Here is a 25,306-nt window from a genome sequence, read left to right on the forward strand (position 1 = left end):
AGGCCACGGGGAGGAGTGGGGGGAGGCTGGGCTGGACGGGAGGCCACCGGCACCTGTGCCCTCCCGGGGTGTCTGCATCTTGGTTCTTTAGTTAGTGGAGAGCAGGGTGGGAGTGGTATTGGCAGCTCCTCCTACTGGTAGCTGGGCAAGAAGCATGTTCAGTGCTGCTTGCTTGCTTGATGGGCAGTAACTCTCAATTCAGAGGACACAGATGGAATTCCCGATGGAGGCCTTTGGGCTCTGGCTGGGAGCCCAGGAGGTCTATGAGGATGGCTGGGGAGACTCTGATCGGCTTGAGGTGGGACGTGCCAGAGCAGCAAAGGACCATGTATCCAGCTAAGCCATGACGGCCAAGGCTCACACTGCCCGCCCCCTCACGCTCTCTCCATGGATCTGCTTACTCCCCCCTCCCAGCATCCTGCTGCAAGGCTCCACGGGGACCCTGAGCCTCAGCACATACCGGGGCTGTTGACGGGTGGGTGCCGGGCCTTGGGCTGGGACCACTGAGCTCTGCCCTTTCAGGAGAAGGTGGCGTGGCCTGGTGCCCACGCAGGCAGCAGTCAGGGACCACCTCCCCTCCCTGCACTTCACTGAATCTTTGCCTTTCCATTTCCTTTTCTCACCCTGGTTTGGGTGGGCAGTGGAAATGGAGCCTCAGACGGTTTGGCCCCAGTGCTCTTTCTGCAGGCATGTGGCGATGGAATGGGGGCCATGGGTACTGCCATCTGTGCTGGCATCTGCTGTTGTGCTGTCCAGGTCACTGGCATCCGTCGGTCACCCTTGTATCTGCCCTGGCTTCCTTCCTCCTGCTCTGCTGGTTCTCTCCAGCTCGGGTGCCTGCTCTGGGGTGGGGGGAATCTTATGTGGTCAGCCTGGCCATGGCAGAGGTCACTCTTCCTTCTGCTAGGAACACGAGCCTTGCTCCTCCTGGTGTTAGCTGGAGATGGGCCCTCGGCGAAGGCAGGCTCCTGCCATTCTCAGACTCCTAAAACCTCTCTGGAGTTCTTAATTCCACCTTGTCCCCCGCTACGCCTGGAGTGAGCGGGGCTCAGGGCACCTTCTTGGGCCTGTTGTGCCCCCTCTCCAATCCTCCCCGATCCCTAGCTCCAGGGTTTGGTTTTATTTTGCTTTGTTTTTCCGTGTGTTTTGCCTGGATCTAGGCTGTTGATATTCACAAGCCCGAAATGAGACACGTTGTATTTGGTGACATGGTCCCCCTACCCCACCCCTGAGACTTTGGAGGCAGAGGTCCAGGTACCAAAGGAGAGGAGAAGAGGGGTGCCTGGGCTCTCCTGGGACACAGCACTGGCTAAGGTGGCAGCTGGCTCTCCTGCCCGTCCCTAGGGTCTGGCCTGGGGTCCACTCCACAGATGTAAGGTCCCATCAGAGAACAGAGAACTCCTGAGCTTCCTGTGCTCCTAAAGGGGTTGCCTTCTGTCCTCTCCCTGGGCACAGGGATTCACCTGCAGATGATGACACCCTGATTCTAAATCATGGCCCATCTCATGAACTTGGCACTTGCCCTTCGCCTGCCTGAGCCACCTGTCGTCTTAGGCCAGGTGGGGGCTGCTGTCCCCCGTGGGGCTCTGTGAGGTTTGAATAAGACTCCATGTCAAATGCCTGGCACAGCACCTGTCACACACAGGCACCCAGCAGCATTTGGGGCACCTTCAAGCAAAACCTCAGTTTTGTTCCCCTGGGAGCAGCAAGGGGCCTTGGTTGCTAGCAGGGGAGAGTCATCCGGTCGGTCGGGGCAAAGAGGTAGGTGACCTAGTAAAGAAGATGCTAATTTTACCTCCTCTCGCCCTGCGGCTTCTTCTTCCTCCTGACACCTCCCACTTTCCTCTGGGTATTTGTCAGTGAGATCTAGATGTGGCCTTTGGAAAAGGAAGCGGGTCTAAAGAAGGAGCTGTCATATTCAGACGATCGAAGAATTGTCCCTCACAGCCCTGAACTCCCCCAATTCATTAAATCAGCAATCCCCAAGCTCAGGCCTCCAAGGATCTGGGCAATTTCTTTCTCTTTTACTCCTGCCTTTTATAAAATGTAGAATATTCCCCTAAAAGTTTGCGTGGGGAGAGAGGCAGGGCTTGGGAGAGCTTAGCGCACGTCTTCATCTGTCCCCTACTCTCTGCCGCTGGCATTTAGTAGATGTTCCTTCTCATCTCATTCTGGCAGAACCCTGCAAAGAACATATTGGTACTGTATTTCCGTTCTGCAGATGGAGACGGTGAGGCTCAGAGAATTCGACTGACTTGGCCAGGATCATGGAACCAGCAAGTGGCAGAGCCAGGACTTACCCTGAGAAAGCCCATCTCTGCAGCCCCCCAGGCCGATGGGACAATCAAGGAGCTGGAAGCCGAAAGGGGTCCTTTCACCTCAGTCACATACCAAATGCAGGGCCACCCAGAAGTCAGCTTAGTGCACTTTAGGCTACTCTGCCAGTGTACCGTCCATGAAGGTGAACGAAACCTCATTCTCCAATTGAAGGAGCCTCTTTGTAATGAGAAGACGCCTGACTCTAAACCCAGGGGTAATAAAAGGCATTCATCTGAAGCACTGGAAATAAGGAGAGAGGAGAGAGACTCATTGGGGGATATGCTCTCTGGAATAGTGTTGGAAACAGATGCTCCGTGCCACAAAGAAAAATCAGCACTGAGACAAAGGATCTTTCAGCAATGCAATTTTTACTTCCCGAAGTGCAAGAAGGGTGTCCTCACTAGCCGTCTTGCAGCAAGAGTACAATGAACAAAGAAAAAACAAACACATTTATTCCTTATGCACTTGGGGTTGTCCTTACTACTGTGTCTGATCTCCATTGGCTGGAGTCAGACCTCACAATCTAACATAAAACCCGATTGGATAACAACTTAAAACTTTTCTTAACAGGTAAAAGCAATGGAGACCTGGGACATGCCTGTGAGCATGTCCAGCACAGATATCTTGGTACAAGGATATAGAATGTACTGCAGGCCTATAAGCACGGCATGTCTCACAGCTGCACAGGATATGGCTTAACAAGGAGTTATTAGCACACATATTCTTTAACAAGAAAGGAAACTTGAGAGAGGAACTTTTCTACTTCCCACAAGTAGGAAGCACTCAGGCAAGGCCTTGAAGGGTGAAAAGCAGGATTTAACAGTTGGAAGGATGGAATGAAGGTCTCAAGGCTGTGAGGCCTGCGTGGGCACAGGCACGGGGGTGGGAAAGTCCGTGGTGCTTGCAGACACAACAGTGTTGATAGGGGCTACAGCAAAGTCTTCTAAGAGCGCAGTTCAGGAGCAGGCATTGTGCCTGGTAGCGAAGGCCCCCGGGAGTGCTGGTGTGGTCCAGTTACTACCAGAAGAGGCTGAGTCATAACCCAAGTCCCTGGGGATTAGGCACTGCACCAGTCAATCCAGGTTAGAGGGACGCTCACAGAGCCCAGGTGTCACTGCAGCACAGGAGGGGCTGTGTGAGAGGCAGGTGGCTGAACTCTGCCAGGTGGAGTCAGGGAAGACTTCACAGAGGAGGCGACATCTGAATTTGGGCCTTGACATCTACGTAGAAGTTCGTTAGAGACAGATAGCGAGGGCAGGGCCCTTCCAGGCATAGAGATGGCCTCCTATACCTGGAGGATGAGCATGACCAGGTGTTAGAAGTGGAGACAGGGAAGACACTTATCACAGCAGCACTGCACACTGGCCCCTGCCCCATCAGAACACCCAAGAGGAAGCAAGATCCAGACTGCCGGTCTGAAAACAACTCAAATCTGCCTTGATGATCCAGCAGTTGCTCTTGCTCAGTCACTCGGGGGCCTCCGGGCCAACCAGTTGAATGATCTTGAATGATCACTGCCGTCTCACTTCCCACCTGCCCTGTGCACTGCGGGACCAGGAGGACGCTGGTCTGTGCGGTGGTGCAGGTGGTGTACTCAGGTTCAAGCTCAACCTGAATTCCTGGGTGATTGAATCCGGGGCCCCAGGGGAGACACTGGAGTACCAGATGTCCTGATTAAATTTAAAAAAAAAAAATAGCAGTTTCTAAAACACTTTTATTACTGCCTCCATTTGGAGCTTTAACTTGAGAAAAGGAAACAAAATCATTTTTTTGTGTGTGTGCCTGTGTTTCCTAAGAGCAAAGCCAATTTCTGTTCTCCTTTGAGCAACCTGGAGAGAAGAGGAGGGAGGTCTTCACGCACACAGGCAGAGCTGGTCCTCCACAGAGTGCAGCTTTTCAGGGAGGGGTGATGGCCCTGCTTGGCCCAGTTGCCGTCCTCTGTGCAAGGCTGTCCCTCCAGTACCATGCAGAATAACTGCCGAGATGTCCTTTCTTGCAGACAAGCCACCACCTGGACGTCAAGTCTGAGATGACAGCAGCTCTAAGAGGTCAGTGTGATTTTCAATCAGGAAAAGTCTGTGTGCTCAGACAAAGTCCAGGCCAGCAGGACGCTGTGACAGGTGGGCCGGTGGGGAGATGCCCACTGTCACGTTCATGCTACGAAAACGAATGGGACCCACTTCTCCCTCCTTCCTATGTGGCATCACCTTCTTATTTCACAATGAGAGAACATACTGGAAACATACAGACGTTCAAATTCCTCAGTGCTAGAGTTTCACTCCCAGAAACTCATCCTAAGTAAATAATTCTGTATGTGAAAGCTCTGTGGACGGGCGTGTTCCTACCAGTGCCTTTACAATAGTGAAACATTGGGGGAAACCCTCAGTATTGTTAATGAACCCATACAATCAGTGAAATACAACATAGTCATTAAAATCGTCCTGAGAAACGCCGTGCAACAGCATGGAAATTACCATGTTCTGCTAAGTTTAAAACTGTTAGGATATGGAGTGTTTCATATGATCATAACCGTATAATTCCACGTGCACGTCTGTGTCCGATTTGCAATTTAGGCTAGGACAGCAACTAAAATACCAGCCGTGGTTACCAGAGAGATGGAGAGTGCTTTTTTTGTTGTTCTGTTATTTTTTATTTATATTTATTTTTATATTTTTTTATATTTATTTTTATTTATATATTATTTTATTTATTTATATTTATTTATTTATATTTATATATACTCTGTCACCCAGGCTGGAGTGCAATGGCATGATCTTGGCTCACTGCAACTTCTGCCTCCCGGGTTCAAGCAATTCCCCCACCTCAGCTTCCCAAGAAGCTGGGATTGCAGGCACCCACTATCACGCCCAGCTAAGTTTTGTATTTTTGTAGGGATGGGATTACTCCATGTTGGCCAGGTTGGTCTTGAACTCCTGACCTCAAGTGATCAGCCAGCCTCGGCCTCCCAAAGTGCTGGGATTACGGGTGTGAGCCACCGTGCCAGGCCTATTTTCATTATTAAAAAGAAAATTAAGCCACTACCTGACCAGACAGAGTTTTCCTGGGCCTTGTATTACTTTTATTTTTATTTCAATAGTTTTGGGGGAACAGGTGGTATTTGACTGGGCCTTTTTTAAGCACAGCTAAGTACCCTCAGCGTGGGGGTGTGACGGGACTCCTAAGGATTTGTTTAGTGTTGTGTTCAGGTCAGGTGCTCTGTAAGAAAGTGAAGGAAGTCTGGAGGGTGTTGCCTTTAAGACCGACAAGCTGCTATTGAGATCTGTTCATCTGGTGGTTCTTATTACTAGATTCTATTCTTGCCAGCTGTGTGGTCTTAGATGCATTCATTAACCTCTCTGAGCCATACATGCTTTTAAGAGAAGGATAATATGACCTTCCTCTGGAACGTCTGGCCTCTGGCACAGAGCAGGATGTCAGCACACGAGCGAGCAGAGAGAGCTGTTCTCAGCCCTTGATGCCTCAGGATGGCCTGTGCTGCTCTACCTTCACCTTCTGTCCCTACAGCCTGACTTGGCGCCTGTCCTCGCAGTTGGAGAGGCGCAGATCCTGGCTGCACTGCTGCTGCCACTCATTTTCTACCTGTGGCCCCAGGCAAGGGTCCTCCCCTCTCTGGCTCAGCTTTGTCTCCTTTCAAAGAGGAAATGTACTAGACCGATTGGGTTATTTTTCACTGGATATTTCTGGAGGGCCGCCACGTGCCAGATCCCACATAGCGGTTGCTGGGCTTATGGAGATAAGCCGGCTTGCCAAGGTGGCAGTCCCTGCTTGGAATGAGCTTGCAGCCAGGTAGGGGAAGGTCAGGCAGGCAGGTAGTTTTCTGGTCTGCCCCAAGATCATGACAGCACCATCAGAGGCGTGTGGATGAGGGGCCTGGAGAGCTCAAAGGCATCTGATGGGGCCTCTGCCCCGGGGAGTGGGGTCTGGGAATGATCTGGGAACGGCTAGAGGGTGAAGAAGGTTATGACAGAGACCAGAGTCTTGTAGACTTTTCACCTAGGATCCTGGGCGGAGGCTTGACTGAGAATTTTCCCTTCCAGCTCGGACATACCTCTTGAATCCTGAAATGGACAGTGTCCACCAAAGCCCATTGTCTTCAGAGTCCTGGCCTGTTCCCGAGCCTGAGTGGCCAGCACAGACAGCCCAACTGGATTCTCGGAAGGTGAGAAGGCACCTGTAACCTTATTTCCTAAATGAACTTGGTTATTGAAAGTATAACACACTTAGAGCTTACCAAATTATCCAGGCATTATATACTCAGAAAGACACCGCCAGGTCAAGAAACAGAACACAACCAACTCCCCAGCAGCACCCCCGCCCTGTTTCACCCTCAGTCTCCTTCTGTTATCTGATTTTAATGTTTGTTTCTGGTCAGATCGCGTGTCCTAGGTCTGGTGACTTTTAGTGTGTGCTGAGGCCTGACAGTGTCTCCATCACAGAGGATTTCCTTTGTTCTGACCAGGGCAGGTCACCAGGGCTGAGCCGATGAGGAATTCCAGTGCTCAGCAGGTCTGTTCATGCTCACTCCTAGGGCACAAGAGCCTGTAGAGTATTTCAGAGCCCTTTCCCCTGTTGGCTCCAAGAGGCTGCTCAGTGCTCTCCTTAGCTTTTCACCCCCTCAGCTGGCTCTTTTCTGCACAGACCCTGCCTTCCCCTCGAGGGGAAATACGTCCCCCAAGTGCCCTGCTCACTTTGCTGGAGGAAATTTTGGTCCCACAAGTCCTCACAGCCTTGGTAGCTCTCAGATGGCTTCAGACAAATGTTCTGTTCCATTTACCCCCGGCTTTTCTGGTTGCACATCCTACAGGCTTGGTCCCAAAGACCCTCATCCGTCATTTCCAGAGCAGCACTCCCCTCTGTCTTCCCAGAGAAAACTGACTTTACTTATGAGCTTTGGGATCTGGCAGCTCTGAGTTCAAGTCCCAGCCCTACGCCTTTATGGTTCGGTGTGATGTTGGCCAAGTACTTAATCTGCCTGTACGTAACTCTCACCTGTGAAATGGGGCTGTCTGCCTGCTGCCGTGAGAGGGAGAATTGAGGCAGCAGAGCTGAGTGTGTGCCTGGCGCATCAGAGCCGCTCACGGAAAAAAGGAGAAAGCAGCCATTACTCAGAAGGAAAACTGCTCTTACTCATTTTATTCCAGCCGATTGTATTTTTCTTTCCCTTCTGTTATCCCCACAGCTTCTTTCCTGCCTCCATGATTACATTAATTTATTTTATCTAAAAGATCGGAGAGACAACACTATTTACCTCTCAGGCTTGTTGGGACAATTCAGTGACATCATGCATATGAAGTATTTGTTATAGTGCCTAGAATCAAACATAGGGAGGGATTCAAAAAATGATAGCTATTGTTATTGACCTTAAACTGTTTGTTCAGACTGGCAAATTTCATTTTAAATGACTTCTTATCTAGTAATAAAAACAAAGCATTGGTCGTTCCTCGGAGAATTACCTCTGATTTTTTATTTTGATCTACCTCATCAGCAGCAGGTAGAAGATATTCTAGGCAGGCCGAGTGCGGTGGCTCATGCCTGTAATCCCAGCCCTTTGAGGGGCGGAGGCAGGCAGATCACTCGAGGTCAGGAGTCTAAGACTAGTTGGCTAACATGGTGAAACCCCGTCTCTAGTAAAAATGTAAACATTAGCTGGGCATTGTGCTGCGTGCCTGTAGTCTCAGCTACACAGGGGGCTGAGGCAGGAGAATTGCTTGAACCCAGGAGGTGGAGGTTGTAGTGAGCCAAGATCATGGCAAAGCGAGACTCCATCAGAGAAGGAGAAGGAGAAGGAGAAGGAGGGGGAGGGGGAGGGGGAAGGGAGGGGGAGGGGAAGGAGGAGGAAGAGGAGGAGGAGGAGGAGGAAGAGGAGAAGAAGAAAAGAAGAAGAAATTTCAGGCAAAGGGAACCCTTGCAGAGATGGGAGGGTGAGTGTCCATGAGGCATTTGGAGGTGTGGCAAGCAACGTCGCTGGAGCATAAAGTATGAGGAGGTAGAGGGGGGACTCAGGGGACTAGAAGGAGACAGTGATGATGATGATGGCATCAGCAGCGAAACAGAAAACACTCACACCCAAATCTTACTGCACTGGCATGGGCTCATCCAGAACTACAAAGGGCCCACCAAATAGAAATCAGCATCAGCCCCCTTCACCTGTGAGAAAAGACGAGGCACTGAGGAGGCAACGGTCACCCAGCTGGCAAGCAGCAGGGCTGGGCTCCCAATCCGGGCTGCCTGGCTCCAGAGCTGGCCCTCCCATCACTGTGTGGCCAGATGGTGCATGGCCTGGATGGGGAGGGGTTGGGGAGAGAGGAGCAGTCCCTTCTCCCTGCCTCGAAGTTCCAGTCTGGAGCTCAATGTGAAAACAAACCCTCCAATGTCTGCTGTCAGTGATACTGGCCAGAAACCTGTAGCAAAGCTTTTGGGGAAATAGGTGGAGTAACATTGCATGAACGAATAAACCGAAAATGCATCTTAACACTCCTGTGGTTCCAAGTTTCTCAAGTGTTCTTCAATTTTCTTCAAAGTTATCACCACAAACACAGAATGCCACTGGACTGAAAACCCGTCCTCTGTTGGAAATCATTTCAAGTCCGTAGAGGACTTCTGTTTCTTTGCAGTAAGGTGGCAGAATGTCAGTGTAAATGTTTTTCCCATGCTTTACACAGCACCTGCCCACAGGAAGCCTTCGGAAGCTCTTGTTGGGTGAGTAGTTAGCTGGAGACAGGGGCCATCAGGCTCCTTCTCTGGGAGGTGCACGGCACCTGCTCCTGGTTCCCCGCACTGCCTTTCCACCGCAGTCTTGGTTCTGTCTGCTCGTCATGAGCCCTGGGCAAAAACAGACTGCAAGCCACATATCTGGGCTGGTTTTGGGGAAGAGCTTCCCATGATGAAAACAAACTTGTTAAATAATGACACCAGGGGATTAGTGACCTACAAGGAAAATTAGGTCATGGAGTTTTGAAGGGCAGTAACTAAATTTGTCACCTGCCACCCAATTCTATTACTGTGTGGTTGGGCTTAGCAAAAAAAAAAACGAGAAGAAAGCTTTAAGCGCACACAAACATGTCCTGAAAAGGCTGACAAACCTTTAGTGAATGAGGAGATGTTCAGCCCTCTGTGACATTAGCCTCATTCTACCACTAACCTACTGAAGACCAACACTATATCCCTGGGTTCACCTGTCACTGTGGTGTGGAATCAGGCAGGCTTGAGAGCCATGCGGCCAGGGTTCAAATCTTGCAGCAGGCTCCTATTAGCTGCGTGGCCTTGGGCACATCACTTAACCTCTCTGGGCTTCCATTGCTTCACCTGTATGATGGAATAATAAGAATAGCACTTGTCTCCTTGGTAGTTTGTAAAGTTGCAATGAATCAATACATGGAAAGCACTCGGAATGATGCATCATAAGAACTTAATAGGCCGGACGCGGTGGCTCACGCCTGTAATCCCAGCACACTGGGAGGCCGAGGCGGGCAGATCATGAGGTCAAGAGATCGAGACTATCCTGGCCAACATGGTGAAACCCCATCTCTACTAAAAATACAAAAAATGGCTGGGCTTGATGGCTTGGCCTGTAGTCCTAGTTACTCGGGAGGCTGAGGCAGGAGAATTGCTTGAACCCGGGAGGTGGAGGTGGCAGTGAGCCAAGATTGCGCCACTGCACTCCAGCCTGGTGCCTGGCGACAGAGCAAGACTCTGTCTCAAAAAAAAAAAAACAAAAGAACTCAATAAATGTTCACTGTTGTGGATCAAACCCTAGGAAATTGCCGATATTATACTACTCTTTCCCTCAAAAACAGTAGTTTCACACGGCTTAAGCTACCATTATAATATTTATTATTATTTTGAGGTAGAGTCTCCCTCTGTTGCCCAGGCTGGAGTGCAGAGGCACGATCGCCTCCCAGGTTCGAGTGATTCTCCTGCCTCAGCCCTTTGAGTAGCTGAGATTACAGGCACGCACCACCATGCCCAGCTAATTTTTGTATTTTTAGCAGAGACAGCGTTTCTCCATGTTAGCCAGGCTGGTCTCGAACTCCTGACCTCAGGTAATCCACCCACCTCGGCCTCCCAAAGTGCTGGAATTGCAGACGTGAGTCATCGAGCCTGGCCAACTATCATTATTATTATTATTATAAGATGGAGTCCTGGCCAGGCATGGTGGCTCATACTTGTAATTCCAGTACTTTGGGAGGCTAAGTTGGGCAGATCAAGAGGTCAGGAGTTCGAGACCAGCTTGGCTAACATGGTGAAACCCTGTCTCTACTAGAAATACAAAAATTAGCTGGGTGTGGTGGTGTGCACCTGTAGTCCTAGCTACTTGGGAGGCTGAGGCCGGAGAATCGCTCCAACCTGGGAGGTGGAGGTTGCAGTGAGCCAAGACCACGCCTCTGCACTCCAGCCTGGGTGACAGAGTGAGACTCTGTCTCAAAAAAAAAAAAAAAAAAAAAAGGTGGAGTCCAGACTCCTAAAGTTGGTGTTCGCATTCCATGCACACATCAGTCAGCCCAGAATGACCTTGCATTTTTAAGATAAAGCAGAATCCTGCTCCTTCCCAAAAGTTGAGCTCAGAGGCAGCCTCCGTGAGGCCTTCCCAGCCCCGCAGTGAGCATTCGGCACTTTTGCCCTGGAGGCTTCATCGGCACCTGTGTGGGTCTCTCTTCGGGCTTGAACACTCCAGCATAATATCGATTTTATGTGCCTGCCCCTCCCACTGGATTGGAAGTGCCTTGAGGGCAGGGACAAGGTCAAGCTTGGCACACAGGGAGGTGGTCAGTGATCGCTGATTCCCTGCCTCTGTTGTCCAGCCTCTTTTTCAGCTGTCTTCCACCAGTGAGGCAGAAGGCCCTGAGTATTGCAAATTTGCGGCTGCTCTTGCCTCCTGGGACTGGTGAAGAATTCTGCTCCATTCTGCTCCTCTGCCTGGCAAGGCACAGACACACCTGCCACACCCTTTAGCGGGGGGAGAAGAGGTATTAGCAGGACTCACATGTTACTGGGTGAGGCGGTCCTTCCTGTGGTTTGCAGGGAAGGTGCCTGAGAGGTGTGGATCACAGGTCTAATCGTGACTGGAAAGGGGCTGTAGAAAGAGCGGAGATTTGACATCAGATGGGCCTGGCTTCGAATGCAGAGCCAGCCACTCAGAGCTGCATACATTTAGTGAAGGCTTTTAGAATCTTTTAAACTGTTATGTGGGTTTTCATCTGTAAAGTGGGCCTGATGATAGCTCATTGGGGGAACTAAGTAAGGGCAAGTAAGATGGCACATTTGGGGGAAGCCCTGGGATGTACTAGGCATGAGGCCTGCTGCCAGCAAGACATTAGTTCCCCTTTGAAGAGAAGGTCACTTTCTCTTGTCACTGGGAAGGAGAACATTGATGGAAGACATCCTTCTACAGGAACACCCGCTCCTGACTGTGTTGCCAGGCACCTGCTGCGTGGGGTGGAGTGGGAGCCTCATCCTGCCCCATGCTCGTTTCTGACCCAGAACACAGTGATGGCAGTGTGTGTCTCACTGAACTGTCACCAAAGGAAGTGAGCCAATGCGTGAGGAGCATTTGGTGCCAAGCACAGAAAGTGCCCCTAGCTGTTAGGTATCGTTGTCACCTCTTTCTTTGATTAAATGTGTGAACAGAGAGGCTTTTACAAACATGTGGGCGCAGAGACTATTTCATTGTCCTCTTGTCTGCAGCTCTTTCTGTCCTCGGGATCCACGCTTGATCCTGGAACGTGCCTGGCTATGGTCACCGAGGAATCAGGACTCCCCGCACAACGTCTGCAAGAAAAAAGGGGAATGCCCCGTCCTGCCCTCCACGCCGCTAACGCCCCAGCACCCTCCGAGCTCCTGAGCCCAGCGAGGATCCTGGCTTTTCACCAAGAGCTTAGACAAAGCATTTGCAGCAATTCCCAGGTCCATAAATCACCACTGGAGTTCTAACTGTAATAGGACCACTCGTTCTCCGGAGCCATTTCATAGACTCCATAAATATTTGAAGCAGAACCTTCAGAGAGTGCTTTAAGAAATTGGTAGCAATCAAAGCCCTCATTTAGTGGCAAGTGGTTTTGCCTTCGGCTTAGGGATTTGTGTTCATTGTCAGAGCTTGAGAGCAATGCTGGAGGGTGCCTGGCACCTTCTGAGGGGCGTGGCTTCGGCGATGTCAAGGAGCGCAGGAAATACTTACTGCACCGGAACCTATCGAATGAGTGGTCCGGAGGTTCTCAACTGGGTGCAGCTTTAGCCCCCCAGGGAAAATCTGGCCTTGCCTGGAGACACTTTTGGTCATCACAGCTGGGACACTTCTGCTGGCATCTGGTGGGTAGAGGCCGGGGAAGCTACCAAACATCCTACAACACCCCAGCCAGCCTCCTATGGCAAAGATTGACAGTCCCAGTGCCGCCAATGCTGGGATGGTGAGCCCGGGACGGATCTCACAGCTGCGAACACGATCGGCCATGGAGAATTGTTTTGTTATTTTTCTGCCCCCAGGCTCCCTCCCGTGTTCTAAGGGATTTTCGTCTATTAAATGAAGCACCTAACTTAAGTCATTATACATTTTACATTTAAAAACATTAAAACTGACCAGAACTTTCTAGTCAGTCCATTCACTCCAAAAACATCTGTTGATACCCACTCTGTGCCAGGCAGTGTGGCATGAAGGGGAAAGAGATGCGTCGGTGTTGATCCCGGCGCCGGGGACCTCACAGGACAGTGGGAGAGACTCCTGTGAGTAAATCCGCGTGCACGCAAGTGTCACACGTGCACTGAGAGACGGGAGGAATGCAAGGGGCAGTGCTACGTGGCTTGGAAGTCAGCCACAAAGGAATGGCTGGGCAGCATCCTGTGGGTGAGGTGGGAAGGGCGAGGCTGGAGGAGGGAACGCATGTGCAAAGGCCCTGAGGCATAAACCTGAACTCTGGATGTGTCCCTTGGAGGCGGAGTGGGCAAAGCGTACTCTTATCAAGCGAGCTGCAAGCAGTCACTGCCTCATTCCCATCCAGAACCCCTTCCTTCCCCCGAGAAGAGAGACTCAGGTGGTTGACCCAGGAGAAGAGTACTTCCCTCCTGAGGGCAGCCCCCCAAAAACGGAGTCCAGGGGGCTTGGACCACAGGCACCAGACCCTGACCCAGGCTCACCCACAGAGCTGTCACCTCTCTCTTTGGGAAGGGGCTGACGAGGGGCTTGAGGGAAAGGTCAGTGCTACCCGTCCAATTCTGTCCCGTCCTGGAGTGGCTGTCCCTTCATGGAAGGACAAAGACAAGGACAAAGAGCTGAGGGTTCCCCGGATTTTACATAGTTTGGCATTTTGTTGTGAAATGAAAATTACACAGAGTTCCCATGGGTTCTTCCCCGGGCTTCCCTTGATGTCAGCATCCCATGTGACTTACAATTATAGAAACTAGTGGGTTTTATTTTGAGGAAAATTGGGGAGCCATTGAGACATAAGAAGAGCAGCCTCGGCATATGGAGTTCCACCCTTTAAATTAGCTTGTGGGGTTTTCTGATGGGTTAGCACATTCATCCATTCATTCCTGGATTGATTTACCCACAGATCCGTCATTTATTTATTCGATCTGCATTTAGTGACGGCCGTGTACATCTGGTTAGATGCTGCTGGTCAACAAGCAAAGATGATGCTGTCCACTTAGGCTTTCAGGGACCCCCTGGAGACCCTGTGGCCCCGTTACCACCCCTCAGGGAGTCCCAAGACTGGAAAGCACCACAGTGATCCCTCTGCCGGTTCGACCACCCCAGCGCCTCGCTGTAATTTCCAAGCCGGAAGTGACCTGCAGCGCTGGTTTAGTGATCTGCCTTCTGCCTCCCTCTGTATGTTGGGACAACATCATTAGCTTTGAGCATCAGGAACATGATGGAGAGGGGACAGAAAGCCAGTGCAGTCGAGGACAGCCAGCTGAGCCCTTGCCGAGTCGGCGAGATGCAGCTTGGTGCCACCACACTTGGTCTCCAGGACTGCCGGGAGCTCAGACGTTGGGCATCTTGTCACTTCATGCGCCCCCCGTGCACTCATGTGCTGGGCCTGGGCAAAAAGGCAACCCAGGAAATCCATTAAAGCAAGCCAAGACGATCTTCACAGCTTAACCCAACGATTCCCTAATAAATCATGTTTCCGAGACAGAAGCCAGTTATTCTTCCGGGCCGTGAATCCCGTCTGGGACTAGCACTTTGAGTCAGCTCCAGCTTTGTGCCCTGGCTCCCTGGGCACTTCTGCAGTGCAGCATGGCGGACTCCTGCCTTCCCCTGGCCTGGTCTGTAGACCCCAGCCCTTGGAAGGGTACACGGACGCTCCCTGCACCCATCAGATGCCCTGGGGCAGACCTGCTCTGGTGACCCAGCGGATTCAGGCAAGAACTTGGCACACAGGAGCTGGTCTCCGGCTGCCCCACGGGCAGGGAATGACTCTACCAGTGACCCCGAGGCCTCTGGAGACCAGCCAGACATCCAGCCTGGGTCTGCAGCAGAAAACGATTTGTCACAGGACTGTCAGCAAACAACAATGGTTGACTTCCCTGGCGGCGGAGCCCTAAACCCTGCGAGGTAAATGCACCCCTCCCCCACTGCACAAAGGGACCCCATCTTGGCTTTTAGGCAAATCAGAGGAGAGGGTTGCCTTGGCCTGAGGCCAAGCAGCAGAAGCATTAGCCCAAGGTCCCTTCCTGCTGCCTGGCTCATTTTCTTGTGCTCCTGGGAGGCCTTCTGCTTAAGCTGCAAAGGAGTTCTGCTCAGCAGATGTTTCTCTGAGCACCTGTCAGGACAGGTGAAGGGCTGGGGGCTGGTCACAGGGGTCTCACTCCAGGTTCCTGTCCTCTAGGGTTTGCTCTGATGGAGTGATATGAACAGGGACAACACAAGGCCCAGGGGTCATTGAGTTGGTGACTGACCAGTGAGCAATCAGGGAGGGCTCCCTGGAGGAAGTGCCCTCTGAGTTGAGTCCTGGAGATGAGCAGGGGTCAGCCAGGGAGAGGAGGTCTCCAAGGCAGGGGAAATCATGAGCAAAAGCCCAGGTAGGGTTGGGGTAGGAAATGGTAGTAGACATACATGGCTTTCTGTAATCCTGGAGTGGAAGGTTCCAGAAGGAAGACATTGGCTTATGATCCTACTGTGTGACCCTCTCTGATGTTTCCACAGTGAGGAAATCACCTAACCATACACTTTGTACCACCGGTGTCTGTGATTATATGTGTGGCCGTGTATCTGAGGGTAAACTGCTAAGAGGAAAAGGAGGTTAACGTTTGTCATTCTGTTGGCCTTGGCCAAACTCCGTTCCTCGCCCCTCTTTGAAGTCCCAGCGGGTTTTGCATCTACTTGCAGAGCTGGGGGATGCCTGGGGTCCCCAGGCCTGCCAGCACCCACCTGTGACGTGTGGATTCCATTCAGCATCACAGACAGGGCCCTGCGCTCACGGGATGCTTCTGAGTGGGGTGATGGGAGTGAGGAAGCAGGTGTTTGCTTCCTGACTGCACCGGCGGGACCAGCTGTGCCTCCATCTGCAGGTGCTCACAGGCAGGACTGACCTCAGCTGGGGCTGGGATCTGGCCACCCGGGATGGCTGATAGAGCACTGGACAGTTTGGAGGCTGAGGGAGCCGCTGAGAAGTGACCTTTGGGCTGAGCCAGGAGGGCTGACATAGTCCTGCATTCCTATCCCCAACCGCCATTCAGCAGCTATGGGCCCTGTGCCCAGGCCCCTTGAGGCTTAACTTCCTCCTGGGAAATGGAAATTACAGCCCCGAGACATCATCTTATCTCATGGAGCCTTGAAAGGTATCACGTGGCCAGTGCCCGGAGGTGGCATTTACAGCCCAGGTGTGTGACCACCCCTCGTCCTTTCTCCTGTAACGCTGGAGGCAGGTGACCTGGGAGCCAAGTTCACATCCCAGCTCTTCCCTTTACCCCACCTCTTCCTGCCTCGGTGATCTCGTCTGTAAAATGGGGATGCCTGCCTCCAAGGGCGGTGGCGAGGCGTGAGTGGCTTAACATCTGTGAAGCTCTCAAGGGAGGCCCTGCGACAGGCACAGAGCTGCGGCCATGCTGCCACTGCTTTATCTCCGTGCGGGTCATTTTTACAAAACAGAACGGAAATGAGTCACTCAAGGCGAGGGTGGGAAGGAGAGGTGGGGGCGGGCGCTCAGAGGGAGACTTGCTCACAGCTGAAGAGCTCAGGAGGAAGACAGCAGGGGCCGGAGGGAAGCATGGCTGCTGCTTCGGGCCTGTGCACGGGGCGGGTCGGCAGTGGTCTGCAGGGGCTGCAACCAGCCTGGCCAGAGGTTTTCTTCTCAACTTTTACCCCGAGAGTAACAGGAGCTCAACCTCTGTGGCTTCTGGGTTGCAAGACCCTTCTCTCAGGTCTCTTCCAGCCAGCATCTCTGGTCCCTTCCACTGGTTCCACCGATCCGTCTCTTCCGGAACAGCCTTTCCCTTGGATTTGAGGTTGTTTCGTCTGGGTCTTCTGAGGTGGGCTGAGCTGGGCATCTTCCTTTCCCTAAATGTCCGCGTGTGTTTAACTGAAGGAATTTGCATCCCTGCTGGTTGGGCCAGTACCTTTTACTTCATTCAACCCTTTTAAAAATGAATGAATGGAATATAGGCTGGCACGTGACACTCCAGAGCCCTCTCCTCCCATGCTCTGCCTGTCCAGGGAGGCCTACTTGGGAGTAGGGGGCAGCTGTGCTGCCGGGAGCTGATCCCCCTCCCCCATCCTCCCAGTCCATCTTTTCTCCTCTCCTCTCCCTCCCAACACACATCAACTCCCTCCTCAGCTGCAGAATCTCAGCCCATTGCTCCCTGGGGCCCTCGAGCAGTGGCTCTACCTGAGTGGCCGAGAGTAATTTAGCACCAGGCAGCAGGTGCAGGGCTGAGGGCAGGGGTGGGGGGAGCTGGGCTCTCCAGCTGCTGCTGCTTCTCCACGCCCAGCCTCGGGGCTGGATTCCTGGTGTTTGCTGGACACTGGACAGACCCCAGATCGATGCCCCACCCCCAGCCTGACGCACACAAGGGGGGCTGCAGGCAGAAGCCTAGAGTAGCCACCCCCCATTGTCACTGATAGTCCATCCATGGCACACACTGACGGCTGTGGGCCTCCTGTGTGCTGCTGCTGTCCTGGAAGTCGGGGAGGCACAGCTGGCTCCTGGCCTGCTGCTGGGTGGGGCTCACTATCAGGCAGCAGGAGCCAAATGGGCATTGACCCTGCTCTTCCAGAGCTACTGCGTCTGGTTGTTCAGGTTGTGTCCTAAGCAAGGCATTTGGTCCAAGGGCAGAAGGGGCTGAAATCCAGTCATACTCTCTCCTTGGGCTGTGCCTGTCTGGAAGAAAAAGAACCTTTTTACAAGTTTCTGCAGAGGCTGCCTCAGCTGTCCTGGCCAAGCCCTGCCACCTGTGTTCACCTGGAGCGGGCATCTTTTTGCAATTCTGCACAAAGGCACTGTGTGGCCCAGCACAGTGTTTTTTGCTGACTCAGACCTAGCAGTGCTGAGTCAGCAGCCTGGGGTGGGCAGGTCTTGGGGTCTCCGAGGCCTCCCAGCAGGTCCCTCCAGCTTATACAGTGCCGGAGGGACCAGACCTGCCCCCATGCACCCTCCTGCCAGACTCAGGAGGTTGGCACTCTCCCAGGTCTCGCCCTGCGAACAGTCCTGCCATGGGATGATGGGACGGTGCTCTCTGCTCACAGAGGGATTAGCACACTGTTGTCACTGTGTCCTGCCTTTTATTCCCAAATCATCCCAGAACCTGCATCCTGGGTCCTCTGTTAGGAGGTTACTGTGACTCCAGCCACGCCCAGCCTGAGGCCAGGTTGGTACCGGACAAGGACCCAAGGCAGTGGAGGTGATTGTGGGGCTGCTACTTTATGGCTGTGTGTCTCTAGGTGAGTCATATAACCTCTCTGTGTAAATCAACTGCAGCCATAATATTACCATGTAACAAACCAGCCCAGACTCAGTGACTCCCAACCATTCTTCCTCACTCTCAGATCTGCAGCTGGGCTAGGGTCCAGCTGACCAAGCTGGGCTCAGCTGGGAGGCTCTGCTTAAGGCAGAGGGGGCTGGGATTCAGGCCTGCTCCACACCAGAGTAAGTAGTCACGTGAACATCAGCGGGGCGGGGGCTCACACTCCTCTGCTGTGGCAAGAGGAGGGAGAACTGACAGCCCCCAGCCTCCTGCCTCTCACACAACACCCCATGCAGGACAGGGGTTGAGGCCAGAAGCAGCCTCCCGAGGACAGGGCTCATCACAGAGGAAGCGCCCAGCAGCTTTCGGCTCCCTTCGGCTATTCCTTGAATAGCTTCACAATGGCATAAAATATTTCCAGGAAAAAACAAAACTTATGACAGGGAATTCAAGTGGAGTCAGGGGTGGGAGCGCCCAGCCGGTGCCAGAACTGGCTGTCTTTGGAGGAGGGAGCGCCCCGTATGTGTGGGGGGGGGACCTTCGCCTGTCTGTGGCCTTCTCTGAGCGCGCTCCATCTTCCCCTGGAAACTGGGCCTTGCCTCTGGCTTCTTCCTGTGGGTCTAAGCAGAGACATCCAGAAAAGAATGATGGCGTCCACAAAGGAGCCAGCTAGTTTCTTTTTTTGATACTTGAACTTTTAGGCAGTTTGGAATATCTCCCCCCAGGTTCCCTTAAGGAAGGGAGGTGGTGAAGGAAGGGGTGGATGCAGTGGATGGAGGTCCCCAGCGAAGGCCCATCCATCCGCAGCCAGGTGCGGAGCGGAGGGCCCCCTGACTGTGCCTCCTGGGGCCAGAGACCAGCCCCGCAGCTTCTGAGGAGGGGCCAGCCAGTGCTCATGTGCTTCGCCCTGCTCCCTCTCCCTTGCTCTGAAGGCACCTGCCATCCCCGCTGCCAACGCTGCCAGAATTCTGGGGTACAATTCAGCTGGCTTCCCGTTGGCTTTCTGCACAAATTCAGGAGTGCAAAGAAAGCTGAAAAGTGGCTTAACTTCTGTTCTCCTGCTCTTCGCATCTATCTATTTATTTTCTATCTATCTATTTGCCTATCTATCATCTATCTATCTATTTTTGTTTTTTATTTTTTTATTTTTTTAGACAGAGTCTTGCTCTGTTGCCAGGCTGGAGTGCAGTGGCGCATTCTCGGCTCATTGCAAACTCCGCCTCCTGGGTTCACAGGATTCTTCTGCCTCAGCCTCCTGAGTAGCTGGGACCAGAGGCTCGTGCCATCACACCCGGCTAATTTTTGTATTTTTAGTAGAGACAGGGTTTCACCATGTCAGCCAGGATGCTCTCGATCTCTTGATCTCGTGATCTATGTATCTTCAGATCCGCTCCATCAGCAGGTCTTGTCACCTCCACCCAGTACCCAGCTGCCTCTTATCACTCCTGACCCTGTTTTGTTAGCAGCCCCATCCCCAGTCACAGAACGGTGCCTGGCTCCTCCTAGGGCTCAATACATGCTTGTCGAATGACTGCATGAATTAGTTGCTCATTTTATTTTATGGTACTTCCAAGCATATATTTTATTATATCTCACTGTCTCTAATGCAAGTTCTGTTAGATGAGAAAATATGATCATCTTTTTTTTTTTTTTTTTTTTTTTTGAGACTGGGTTTTTCTCTGTCCCCAGGCTGGAGTGCAGTGGTGCAATCTCAGCTCACTGCAACCTCTGCCTCCCAGGTTCAAGCAATTCCCTTGCCTCAGCCTCCCGAGTAGCTGGGACTACAGGTGTGTGACACCATGCCTGGCTAATTGTTGTATCTTTGTAGAGTTGTAGTTTCACCACGTTGGCCAGGATGGTTATTTTCGCCTTGAGAGTAGAGAGGATAAGAAGGCATTGGTTCAGGGAAGAGCAGAGGAGGAGAGGGATTGCAACCCTCTATGCATTGCCGGATTGCCACCAGCTGCTGAAGGAGGGGAGGGCCTGGGTATTGCAGGGGTTGGGGAAGAGGTCTGGATTAGCGAGAAGGTAGGTCGGACAGAGCAAACGGAGAAGAAACCAGAAGCGTGGAGGGTGGCAGAGCAAGGAGACTTTAGACTCACTCTTCAGCTTTGAAATTTAACTTTTCTGTTGGAAGGACTGTTATTTATTTCATGTCACCTGTCTTAGTCCATTTATTAGGGAATTTTATCTATGCCATTATTATTTGGGTTGTAAATTTCACCTCATAGATAAAGTAACTTCCTTTCTCAGCTTCACATTTGTGTTTCTTAGCTCATGAAGGTTATTCTGAGTGTTGGTTTTCAGGGTAATCAACAATAACTTGGAATGAGACAGACTGGGAGACCAGTGCAGATCCGTCATGAACTAGCTTTGGGATCTAAGGTGACGTAACCTCTCTAAGCCTCAGTTTCTCATGACCTCAGGTGATCCACCCGCCTTGGCCTCTCAAAGTGCTGGGATTACAGAGTTGAGCCACTGCGCCCAGCCCGTTTTAACCCTTTAGCACATTAATTTACATTCCCATTTTAACCTTTAAATGCATTTATTTACATTGTTGTTCAGCCGTCACCTCCATCCACCCACAGAACCCTTCTCATCTTCCCAAACTGAAACTCGGTTCCCATTAAACCTCATTCTCATCTCCCCAAGCTCCTGACAACCACCACTCCAACTACTCTAGGGGCCTGATCTAAACAGAATCACATAATATTTGTCCTTTTGTGAGCAACTGGCTTATTTCGCGTATGATAGTGTCTTTGAGGTCCATTCTGTTGGAGCGTGGGCCGGAATTTGCTTCTTTTGAGGATGAAAAATCTTCCCTTGCATGGAGGAAGCGCATCTTGTTTGTCCATTCATCCATCCGCGAACACGGCTGCTGTGTCTTTAAAGTCTTTTCATCTAGAGCGTCTGCCTCCTTCTCTTTTTATTTTCTTGCTGTTGGGGAAACCAGGTCACTGTCCTACAGCTGTTCACGTGTCCCTGCGGTAGTGTTTGCTGTGCTCTCCCTTCCTCTGTCCTTGAATTGGCCACTGGCTCTAGAGCTTTGATTTAATACAGATTCAATGTTTTTTTTTTTTTTTTTTTCAAGACTCCTTTAAAGATAGTGTTACGTTCTTCCATCAGGGGGCATGTGCCTGGCTCTCTCTCTTTCTTTCTTTCTTTCTTTTTTTTTTTTTTTTTTTTGGTTTTTTGAGACAGGGTCTCACTCTGTTGCCCAGGCTGGAGTGTAATGGCATGATCTCAGCTCACTGCAACCTCTGCCTCCCAGGTTCAAGCCATTCTCCTGCCTTAGCCTCCCGAGTAGCTGGGATTACAAGGGCCTGCCACCACACCTGGCTAATTTTTTGTATTTTTAATAGAAGCAGAGTTTTATCATGTTGCCCAGGCTGGTTTCAGTCTCCTAACCTCAAGTGATCCAACCACCTTGGCCTCCCAAACTGCTGGGATTACAGGCCTGAGCCACCGCGCCCAGCCCTGGCTGCCTTTCTTTCTGTGATGTTCGCATCCTAATGCCCAATACCTAGATCATGAACTCATTAGTGAGGAATTCGAGATGTCCTATGATATCATTCTCTTATCACGTCTCAGCTGGAACACGCCCCCTTGCCTGCCCTTCAGTTCCTCGGCTAATTCAATTTTCGCACCTGCAAAGCTTACGGGCTGTGTGAGCCTTGCTCTCTCAGTCTCCAGCATTTACTGCATGCCTGCTCTGTGCCTCTTGCTGGGGTCACAGAGAGAAGTCCCCAACCCCCTGGGTGGTCACAGACCCACGGGAGAGTAAAAAACCTCCTGCTGAAGACAGCAAGGAGGTGGATTCGTCCCAAATTGACCATGGAGGCAGAGGCATGATAAAATCCTGTGGGCGCACATAGGGGACAGTCCCTCCTGGAAATGAAGGGCGCCTGGAAGAGGTGCCTGCATCTGGATGCGTCTGATGTCGTGCAGAGGCTCAGCTGGCTGGCGGGGACCCTGGGGGCTGGGCCTGACAGCTCCCACTTTTCGACTTTCTAAGTTTAGTTTTTTGAAACTGAAAGCAGATAAAGCAGTCCTGACTTTATCTTGGGTTCCCAGCGGGATGATCCAGCTGGCATCCTGAGGTTTGCTCCGATCTCCGGGACTTGGAGGAGTGCGAGGCTACAGCCTGGATGAGGCCACATCTGGGAGTCCCGTGGGAGTGACAAGGACCTCAGAGGCAGCAAAAGCCTGGGAGGCCCTCGGCGCTGCAGTGCGGTCACTGCCTCTGCCTCTCACCAGTGGAGATGTAAGGGGCTCCCTAGCCTCCCACGCGCTGTTTTCCCATCTGCTGCATGAGCTTGCATTCTGCACGTGGCTGTACGGGTAGTTCTGGAGGCTGAATTCTTTTTCCCCAAGGCACCCCAAGCATCACAATTATTTAGGTCTTTTCCTCCTACGGTGAACTTCCTGTCCCATCAGCCACCTCATCCAATAGCGTTTGCCTGTTCCAGGGCCATGAGCATTGGGTTCTTCTCAACGAATCTGCGACCCTACTGGGTTCTTGATGTGAAATTCCCAACTCTGCTAAAATTGGGGTCAGTAAGGGAGGCCATTCTTGGAGGTCATGCGGCTCACCTTCCTCGTCTCATGAATGGGGTCTCAGCAGGAAAGAGGTGACGAAGGGACTGTATTTGTTCAAATAATAAAAAGAAGAAGAAATTAATACATTACTGTTGAAAGTGTGACACCTTTCATTTTAACAGGGTCCATGAATGAGAGTGGGAATCCCGATGGGGTGGAGGCCAAGTCTGTGACTTTCCCCGGCTGTCATCTTTGTTTAGATGGAGGTCTCTCCAAGGGCACTGGCCAAGAGCACTGCGTGTTTTATCACCTCCATGTCTTTTATCATATTCAGCACAGGGGGTGCATTGAAAGTCTAGGGGTTTTGGGTGTGTGGAGAAGACACTGAACCCTCCTGCCTGTCCTTTCCAGATCCCCTCAAGCCCCGGCCTGGCTGCCATACCCCCTGCCCCAGGAGCTCCTTCTGTAGCTGACTGCACGCTCCTGGGAAGCAGAGGCTGTGTCCTGCTCAGGGGCAGGACAAGTGGTGAACAGAGTGGCAAGCACAGGAATCAGTGACTACCCTAGGGTCAGAGGGCAAGGAGAGGATGCTGCGGCTCCAGGAGGCTGGGAGAGCTAGAGCTGGGGCCTGTCGTAGAGAAGCCTGGCCGCTGCCGGACCTACTCCTGATGGGGTGGAGAGTAAGTTCTAGAACCTTCTGTCCTCCCTTTCTCCAGCCTCCTCCTTGTGCCTCCCCTTGGCTGAGCCCAGCTGGAAGCCAGAGGCCAAGGGAGCCAGGGATGTCATCCTTGGGGTCAGCATGCTGGGGCCAGAGAATGGATGAAACTGGGGCCAAGAGGGCAGAGCCACAGCCAGAAGGACAGCCAAGTGTCAGAAAACACTGGGGGCAGATGCACCGGCCCCAGGTCCCACCCAGCCCAGGGCCCAGCCTGCTAGCTGGTCGAGAAAAATGCGAGTTTCCTTCAAATGGCGAACAGAAGCAACTGAGAAGGCAGCAAGGCGGTTGATGGTAAGGAGGCAGGAGCCGGGGCGAGTCTGATTTGCACCTCCTTGGGCAGGCCCCACCCTTCCGGCCTCTGTTCCCTCCTTGCCAGGCTGAAGGCCTTGGAAGAGATCCCACCTCCCAGACTACACAGGGCCCCATGACTCATTTTGCTTGTTACATTCCATGTGGGTCTCCCATCTGCAGATGCCAGGCTCACATTCAGGAGGCATGTTTGTGAACGAAATGGGAGGTTTGCCCTCTCCAGGCACTGGCACTCTCACCAGGCCACTTAAATGCAGGAGAAGACACAGGAAAATGAAGTGAGTCCCCTGAGATGTGGCCTCAGCCAGGGCCTGGGTACCAGCGGCTGTGGGGTCCTCTGGTAACGTAGGGACCAAGCTGAATCATGAATAGCCCTGTAGGAAAATGGATTAAGAGGTCATGCAGGTGCCAAGCAGTCAAATCCGAACTCTGCTTACTAAGGAAAACCCTTGCCCTCTGCCTCAGCTTGCTTCATGAAGTGGGGACTGGTGGGCTCAGGGGACCTGGAGCTTCCTCCCTCAGTCCGGGGTACCAGCCCACGTGCACTCCACTGCTAGATTCACTGGCCGGGGGAGAATCATTTTGGAAATCTGAGGACAGGTGTGGCGCCCTGGTGTGAATTTCAGCCATGCCACTTACCAGCTACAAGATCTGGGGAAGGTGCCTCAGTGGCCTTGTGCCTCTGTTCCCTTCCCTGTGAAGTAGGCTTTGGTAAGGAGTAAGTCAATCAGGAAGCTGGCTGGCTTATCCATCTTTGGTGCCTGGAAGTGTTAGTCCTCTCCTCTCTGATCTCTCTTTCCTGGGGAAGTCTTCCCAGATCCTCCACCCTAGGCCAATGTCCTGTTCTGTTTCCTTGTCACCTGCCTGACTCCCAGCAGGCTGCCTGCTCCTCAAGGGCATGGATGCGTTTGGTTCATGTGGGCACCAAGCTGAATCTTTATCCTCCATCCCAGCACAGGCCTGGCGTGGGGTGTGGTGCTTCCTCCAGTGGGGCTTCTAGAAGGTTCTCCAAGGTATGAACCAGGTTGTAGCTTGTGGTTACCAGCTATAGTGAAGGGTATGCCAAGTGACTCTGGGCCATGATTTTTATCTGCGGGCTGCTCCCTCGCTCACTCCTATTTTTTTCACCGATCATTTCATTCCACAAAGCTTCACCTAGCGTCTCTAAGGCACCAGGGAGCACAGGATAAGGGGAGAACCCCGGGCGGGGGGCAGACAATGATGGAGAGAGAGAATGAGAGAGCGTATCATGAGAGTATCATATAAACAAGTCATTCCCCTGCAGAGGGCTGAGCAGGCAAGAAGGGGCCTCCGACCTCCATGGGGGGCTGAGGCAGGAATTCCCCAGGGAAAGCCCAGGAGAAGCTGAGAACCCAGCCTTTGAGAGAAGAAAGGCACTTAGAAACTGTCCGCTACGACTCTCCATGGGGAAGGGAGGAACCGGGAGGCCAGGGACACTGGAGGCCCTGGGTGCGGGCCTTGTGACTTCCTCTCCAGGGTGTTGTG

The 25,306-nt window shown here is 52.3% G+C and overlaps 1 protein-coding gene across 3 annotated transcripts in view; it reads left to right on the plus strand.

Moving 5' to 3' along the window:
* The window catches only part of CUNH4orf50 (chromosome unknown C4orf50 homolog), a 119,467-nt gene that overhangs the window by 50,811 nt on the left and 43,350 nt on the right, over positions 1 to 25,306 (plus strand). For 2 of the 3 annotated variants that reach the window (XM_032254154.1, XM_032254156.1), the window contains exons 11-14: positions 4,319 to 4,367; positions 6,378 to 6,499; positions 12,025 to 13,056; positions 13,884 to 14,887. In XM_032254154.1, the coding sequence (XP_032110045.1) occupies positions 4,319 to 4,367; positions 6,378 to 6,499; positions 12,025 to 12,270 (417 nt within the window). In that variant the 3' untranslated portion in view covers positions 12,271 to 13,056; positions 13,884 to 14,887. Of the gene's footprint in view, positions 1 to 4,318; positions 4,368 to 6,377; positions 6,500 to 12,024; positions 13,057 to 13,883; positions 14,888 to 23,489; positions 24,079 to 25,306 lie in introns of all 3 variants that reach the window. The other variant, XM_032254155.1, reaches the window with a different exon arrangement.

Source organism: Sapajus apella, unplaced genomic scaffold (genome assembly GCF_009761245.1).
Source record: "Sapajus apella isolate SASKATOON/1434 unplaced genomic scaffold, GSC_monkey_1.0 scaffold85, whole genome shotgun sequence".
NCBI lineage: Eukaryota > Metazoa > Chordata > Mammalia > Primates > Cebidae > Sapajus > Sapajus apella.